General features: G+C 53.9%; 2 protein-coding genes across 8 annotated transcripts; one reads left to right on the top strand and one right to left on the bottom strand.

Annotated features, from left to right (window-relative positions):
• The first annotated feature begins 317 nt into the window (after window positions 1-317).
• On the top strand, window positions 318-2,834 carry RNF5 (ring finger protein 5). 4 transcript variants are annotated; one of them, XM_076003464.1, is made up of 6 exons: window positions 318-587; window positions 1,576-1,594; window positions 1,692-1,804; window positions 1,908-1,962; window positions 2,043-2,160; window positions 2,262-2,834. In XM_076003464.1, exons 1-6 carry the CDS (start codon window positions 448-450, stop codon window positions 2,357-2,359), a joined length of 543 nt encoding a protein of 180 aa, XP_075859579.1. In that variant the 5' UTR covers window positions 318-447; the 3' UTR covers window positions 2,360-2,834. The 4 variants fall into 4 exon arrangements, with proteins under 4 accessions (XP_075859579.1, XP_075859578.1, XP_075859577.1 ...); XM_076003463.1 differs by having other exon boundaries at window positions 1,543-1,594; XM_076003462.1 differs by having other exon boundaries at window positions 488-730.
• A 152-nt stretch (window positions 2,835-2,986) lies between these two features.
• On the bottom strand, window positions 2,987-6,029 carry AGER (advanced glycosylation end-product specific receptor). 4 transcript variants are annotated; one of them, XM_012741100.3, is made up of 11 exons: window positions 5,885-6,026; window positions 5,597-5,703; window positions 5,292-5,505; window positions 5,041-5,105; window positions 4,834-4,921; window positions 4,561-4,743; window positions 4,286-4,416; window positions 3,938-4,079; window positions 3,619-3,645; window positions 3,368-3,494; window positions 2,987-3,242 (listed from the first exon to the last, which is right to left on the bottom strand). In XM_012741100.3, exons 1-11 carry the CDS (start codon window positions 5,934-5,936, stop codon window positions 3,146-3,148), a joined length of 1,233 nt encoding a protein of 410 aa, XP_012596554.1. In that variant the 5' UTR covers window positions 5,937-6,026; the 3' UTR covers window positions 2,987-3,145. The 4 variants fall into 4 exon arrangements, with proteins under 4 accessions (XP_012596554.1, XP_012596556.1, XP_012596557.1 ...); XM_012741102.3 differs by having other exon boundaries at window positions 5,292-5,484; window positions 5,885-6,022; XM_012741103.3 differs by lacking the exon at window positions 3,619-3,645 and having other exon boundaries at window positions 5,885-6,029.
• Window positions 6,030-6,849: the final 820 nt, after the last annotated feature.

Below are 6,849 nucleotides of genomic sequence, written 5' to 3'. Positions count from 1 at the left end.
GAGGAAGTGAAAGAAAGAAAGCTTATGGTGGGCGAGGTCTAGGTAGTCCCGAGCCAATTGCTTCTGGTCTTTATGACTGGCATCTACTCAGACGAATAAAGCCCTCCCTGGCCGGGCGACGGGACGGAGTGTAGCGAGTTATTGCCAGTCCTTGGCACTGAATAGTAACTGCGACTCTATCAGCCAATAATCACTGTGCAAGGGCAGGACCGCGCAAACCTTGGACCAATCTTATCTTGTGAACCCTATGTGATTGGCAGGCACTCAGGCCAATAGTGATTAGAAAAGCTTGAAGCCTGCCCAATGATCGTGGGCAGGAGGTGGTTTCTCGTTTGTTGGGGCGTGTGTGTGTGTATGTGTGTATGCGTGTGTGTGTGTGTGTGTGTGTGTGTGTGTGTGTTGTGTGTGTATTTGAGGGGTACGTGGGGGGGCTAAACAAAACCGGCCATGGCAGCAGCAGAGGAAGAGGACGGGGGCCCCGAAGGGCCAAACCGCGAGCGGGGCGGGGCGGGCGCGACCTTCGAATGTAATATATGTTTGGAGACTGCTCGGGAAGCTGTGGTCAGTGTGTGTGGCCACCTGTACTGGTGAGAGTCGGGAGGCGGGCGGAAGGCAGTGGGGCTCACCTCTATGCTGGGGAGACTGGTAGTGGGGCGCCTACAATCATACAGATAATCGGAGGGCACGTCCTTATAGGTGAGGCCCGAAGAGGGGACATACGTCTTTTATGGTATGTGTGGGTGGGAAGATAACGCCTGTACAGACAGACGAGATCTGTGGAAAGAAAGGTCTTAGGAACTAGGAGCTGGGGCGTGTGGTGTGTTAAGAGGAGGAGGTGCGGCGGGGAGTGGGGGACACCGTACATTTGTACATGTGAAACCCGAGCCATCTTACCCCAGGAAAGTGAGCGTTTTTCGCTGCACAGGTGGGAACAGAGAAGACGCAAAGGTTAGGGGAGGCACGCATCAGTTGAGTGGGGGAGAGCCAGGGAATATAGGATCATCTTCAGATGAGATAAGGGAGGGGGGTGGTATGATAAACCTGGGGACAAGGGCACTGTGGAGGGGCAGGTTAGAGAGGTTAAGGGGTTGTGGAGATTGGGACTTCACTGAGCTTGAAAGGGAGAGGGTTAGTACCAAAGTTATTGAAAGAAAAAAATAATAAAGGGAAAAGAAACGGAGTAATAGGGGAATATGCTAGTAAAGGGGTTTGGTTTGGAGTGATGGGGCAAGAATGGGGTTGGTGCTGAAAGAGGATACTTGGAAAGGGGTGGGTTGAAAAGAATTGGAAAATAAATTTGAAAGGCAGAGCTAAGAGGGGATGAAATTTGTGTGTTTGTTGGGGGAAAGGAGAGGAGAGAGGCTTGAGTAGTTGAGGATGGCTAGAGCTTTGGGTGTTAGAAGATCAGAGAAGCAGGTAGGCCGAGTTGGCTGGCATGGTAGAGGTTGTGGAAAATATGAAAAGAAATGGCAGGTAGTACCTGGGAAGAGGGGTGAAATGGGATTCTGTGAAATCTGGGATCTGTGTCTTTCTTTTCTGTAGCCTGTTTGACCTTTCTTTTTTTGCCCCATCCAGCTGGCCCTGTCTCCATCAGGTACGTACTCAAAGGAGATGAAGAGGGAAATGGGGAGGTCTGAGGAGCTGGAAGACCCTCCTGTGTACTGGAAACCATTTCATTTTTTTCTCCTTAGTGGCTGGAGACACGGCCAGAGCGGCAAGAGTGCCCAGTGTGTAAAGCTGGGATCAGCAGAGAGAATGTTGTCCCACTTTATGGGCGAGGGAGCCAGAAACCCCAGGATCCCAGGTGAGAGGAGTTGTGCTCAGGGAAGGTAGAAGGCTTTTGCCCTAGGAAGAGGACGTGGAAGAGGAGAGAATTCCCTGTTGATAGTCTCTCTCCTCTTTCTCAGGTTGAAAACTCCACCCCGCCCCCAGGGCCAGCGACCAGCTCCAGAGAGCAGAGGGGTGAGTCTTCTTGTCCATTTGTGTCCCTTCCTTGCCAGTGATTTGTGCGGTTCCCCTCTGACTTTTTTTTACCCCCCTAGGGATTCCAGCCATTTGGTGATACTGGGGGCTTTCACTTCTCATTTGGTGTTGGTGCTTTTCCCTTTGGCTTTTTCACCACCGTCTTCAATACCCATGAGCCTTTCCGCCGGGGTACAGGTAAGAGTCACACTCAGCTCCTACCAGGGAGCCTTATCAACCCCCTTGGGCCCCTCCTGGCCTAGGAGCATATGCTTCTGCAGCTTTCCTCTCTCCCACAGGTGTGGATCTGGGACAGGGTCACCCGGCCTCCAGCTGGCAGGATTCCCTCTTCCTGTTTCTCGCCATCTTCTTCTTTTTCTGGCTGCTTAGTATTTGAGCTGTGTCTCCTTCCTGCTCATTTCCAGCCAGAGGAGAATCAGTATTGGGGCTCCCTAATGATCCTTCCTTACTCCTGGACTCCCAACCCCTCCTTTTCTGTCGGCTAAGGCCAACCCTGGCCACTCTCCAGGAGGGCTTGGTGAGGAGTGACATCTGAGCGTAGGATGGGAGAATCTTCTCTGAACTGCTCGCTCAATAGCATTGTAATTCCTGGACCTGGAGGAGAAGGACAGACTAAAGACAATGTCTGTTTCTCTTCTCTCCTAATCCTTTGCTTTCCCCAGATTTCTTGATTTGATGTTGAAGGGTGGTCAAGGCTCCCTTTGACTCTCCGCCACTTCCCCTCATATTGATTTAATTAAATTTTTCTCTTCCCAGTGTCTAATATGGGTTCTGCCTCTTAAGTGGTCCCTCCCCTTCACTACCTCCTTTATTACAAATTCAATAAAAAAGATGAAATGTATTGATGGGAACTCTTTCCAAGTTCTTCCTTCCTTCCTTCTAGTACAGGAACATCTCCCCAACTTGAGGAGATGTTTGGTGTGGTGTAGGAAATCATGGGGGTTCACAGTTTTCAAGGGTGCAGGGCTGAGATCGTCTCACATACGCACACAAGCACACATGGTCAAGGTGTATCAGGTATTTACTCATCACTGTTTGTGGGGAGCTCTGGTTGTGGAATAAAGTTTGGCAAGATAGGATGTAGCCTCTGCAGGGGAGAGCTGGTCTGGGGCCAGAATGGGTCAGAGGAAAAGGTGATGGGTGGGGTCTGTCTATGGGCCCCTCAAGGCCCTCCCGTACTGCTCTCGCCTGCCTCAGGCTCTTCTGACTGATTCAGCTCTGCACGCTCCTCCTCCTCCTCTTGGTTTTCTGGGGCCTTCCTGAGGAGGAGGATTGGGGAGAATTCTGCACATGGTTCTCAGTGCTCCATCGTTCCATCCCCCACATCTGTCACTTGCTGCCTGGAAGCCCCAGGTCTGAGGTGTCTGGCTTTCTCTCCACTCACCTCTCTTCTCCTTGGTGTCGCCGCCTTCGCCACATGATGATCCCAATGAGCAGGGCTGCTGTCCCCAGGCCTCCCAGGATCCCCAGGGCCAGGGCTAGAGTTCCCAGCCCTGACCCTCCCACAGAGCCTGTAGGGAGATGGGGAAAATTGAGGGCATGGTCCTCAGTGCTCACCATTCCTTTCTTGTTGACCAGCCCCCAGTCATATGTTGGGAGCTATCTTCTGCTTCCTCTGACTATCCAACCCCTCACCTGCAGCTGGCCCCTCCTCGCCTGTTTCTGGAAGACAAAGTTGGAACAAGTCAGAAGGGCAGACATCAGTTTGGGAGAAGGCTACTTAGTGGGAGCCCCAGTGACGTCTTTCCCTTTCTTCAATTCAGAGGGAAGAGGGGAGAGGCTCAGCTGCTCTCTTGGCAGGATTTGGGTTGGGCAGAGGAGGACTGGGTGTGGGTGCATGGAGGGAGGGGTGGGGTGGCTCTTGGGGATAATGCCAGAATGGGATAGGGAATTGGAGCCTGTGCTGTTCCTCCTCTCAGCCCCAGGGTCCATGGCATTTGGGGAAAGGTCTCACCGATGATGCTGATGCTGACAGTAGGGCTTTCCTGGGGCCCATGGCTGGGATGGGTGGCCACACAGCTGTAGGTTCCCTGGTCCTGAGGCCCTACCTCAGGGAGGATCAGCACAGGGCTGGGGGAAAGGGACAGGGGCACACCCTGGGCGGGGGAAGGGAGATAGACTGTTACAAGACCCCTGTCCACATCCCATACTCTTGTCTCTTTGTCTCCACATCCTCAGATACCCTCAGATGTCTTCCTCCTCAGCTCCTAGCCTGCCTCTCCCTCCATTAGCCCTCTGCCTTCCTTCCAGTCACCAGCTGGGGTTCTCCCTACCTCCCAAGCCCTGTCTCCAGGTCACTCACATCCTTCATCCAGTGGATTTGAGGAGGGGGCTGGGCAGGGGCTTTGCAGGTCAGGGTTACGGTCCCACCAGGAGCTACTACTCCACCTTCTGGCTCCACCACCAACTGGACTTCCTCCAGAGGCTCAGGCTCTGCCGGTTGGAAGAGGCATGAGGTTGAGAGTTACACCCACGAGTGATTCCGGTGGCCATGGACTTGACTCTCTCTTTCCCTGAGGGCCATACCTCCAGAATGTGCTCACCTGAGCTTGGGGCCCTCCCCACCTCTGTGCTCACCCCAGACGCTGGGCTGGATGGGGGCTGCATGCAAGGCCCGGCGCCGGGGCAGGCCCGGGCTGAAGCTACAGGAGAAGGTGGGGCGGGAAGCTCCTCCCTCGGCTGGGGTCACCATCAGCTCCGACTGCAATGTGAAGAGCCCCGTCTCAGGATGTCTCCAGGTCTGTTCCTTCACAGACACTCCTACAGTGGAGGGAGGAGAAGTACAACATCACGGGTTATGGGAGTGAGATCAGGAAGAAGGCTGCTAGGAGGGGGGAACTTGGGACTCACCCTTCCCATCAGGTACCAGGGGTTTCCCATCCAAGTGCCAGCTAAGAGTGCCTGCAGGGTAGCCTCCCTTGGACACACAAGTCCCCACCTGAGGAAACAGTGGTGACCTCATCATCCTTTGAAAATGATAGACGCCGTACACCCCCAACACAGCCACACTCCCGTTCTTCACGGGACCACTTTCTGCTTCTCTCTCTCTTTCACTACCTTACTGGGGATGCCAGCCATGAGTTCAGAGGCAGGATCTACAATTTCTGGCTTCCCAGGAATCTCTGAAGAAGGGAAAATTCTAGTCAGAGGCTGCAGCTTTGAAGGTTCTTATACTCCAGGTATGGGAATGGGGGTGACAGAAGTCGGAAGTCCTCACACACCAGGGCCAAGGAGTCAAGGGCTGGGGTTGAAGGCTTTATCTTAGATGAGAGGGAGGCTGTGGAGAAGGAAGGCCCTGGAACCCTTACGGTAGACTCGGACTCGGTAGTTGGATTTGGTCTCCTTTCCATTCCTGTTCGTTGCCCGGCACCGGAAAGTCCCCTCATCCTGGATCCCAATGGCTGGAAGGAGGAGGGAGCCGTTGGGGAGGACATGAGCCACGCTATCCCAGGGGCCTCCCTGGGGAGACAGGACCTTCCAAGCTTCTGTCCGTCCTGTGTTCTGAAGACAGAAAGGAGGGGCCTAAACATCAGTCCTTTGGGAAAGGACTGATGAGGCCAGTCACCGCTGGTTGCTCTGGACATTGGGAGGCTGTGACAGGGGCTCTGCTTACCAGTTTCCATTCCAGCTGCTGGGGTGGTTTCTTGGGGGCCCCCTTACAGTTCAGCACCAGTGGCTCTCCGATCTGCGCTGTGACATTTTGACCACCTACCACCGCCCCTGGGAGATAGCACCATGGTGGAGGGGTAGGAAGGTAGATGGAGCAAATGAAATTAGGACAGGGTGGGTGAAGGAGCTTGCAAAACAGTGCCTGGGTTCTAGGAAGGTTCTGGGGAGATTGGAGGGTAGGAGTGAAGTATTCTCTGCAGCGAGGATTGGTGGGGTGGGAGGAGTGGCTCACCCCACAGACTGAGGACCAACACCCAGGCTCCGGCCGCTGCCCCTGCTGCCATCCTGCTTCTTCCCCAGGCTCCTGGCTGTGTCTGCCCCTTTCCCTGCTGTGGCTACCGCCCTAGGTGGGGCTTGCACCCTCTTCCCTGCCCCCATCTCTCAGTCCTGTCCTGTCACAGAGAATGCTAGGAATTCATGCCTCTGGGACAAGAGTCCTTCAGGTACTGAGAGAAACAATTATCACCCCACCCCTGGGCACTGCCAGCCTCTCTGGGCACAGCCACTTCTCTCAGGGTGGGGAGTGTGTACCTCGTAGGGTCTTATTCCCTCAGAGGCCCCAGTGTATCCGGTCAGTCCTGAGGGCTGCCTGGTGGCCCACTGCAGCCCGTCTTGACTCGGCAGGGTCTCTGGACTGCAGGCTTCAGGCCTGGCTGTTGTTTGCTGAGGTGGAATGGGGCAAGTGAGAGCAAAGCTAGAGCATGGGGAGAAATCTGCTTGGGACTTCGTGAGAGAAAAGTTTATTCTGGGGTTTCTCATATTTTTTGAAAAAAATTCTCAACTAAACCCAGGGAAAAAAGAAATTTCTTTATTTAAAACTGCATTTTTTTTTTTTTTTTTTGTGAAACTACAAGTTTACAAGTGAGGAGAGAACTGCCCCCGGTCCGTGCGTCCCGCCCCCCACCCGTCACACTCCCAACTTGTCCCCCAAGCCTGCCCAGATCTCTTGATGGGAGGGGTCCCTCACTCTGACAGTCTTGTAAAATCCTGAGGGTGTCTGAGGGGATCAGATGGTAGGGTTCCAGGGCCAAGGATGGTACAGTGTTGATTTTACTTTCTCCCATACCTGGCTTTTTGCAACCTCCCTCCTCTCTTCCCACCCAGTTGGTTTTGGTGTAATCTAAAGATGCCTAAATTCTAGGGAAACTGAGGGAGATACACATACAAGCACCCCAACCCATGTTTCACATATTTGGC

Source organism: Microcebus murinus, chromosome 5, assembly GCF_040939455.1.
Source record: "Microcebus murinus isolate Inina chromosome 5, M.murinus_Inina_mat1.0, whole genome shotgun sequence".
In the NCBI taxonomy this organism is placed as follows: Eukaryota; Metazoa; Chordata; class Mammalia; order Primates; family Cheirogaleidae; genus Microcebus; species Microcebus murinus.
Note: the sequence above shows the minus strand (reverse complement) of the source record. Positions and strands in the feature narration are given on the sequence as shown.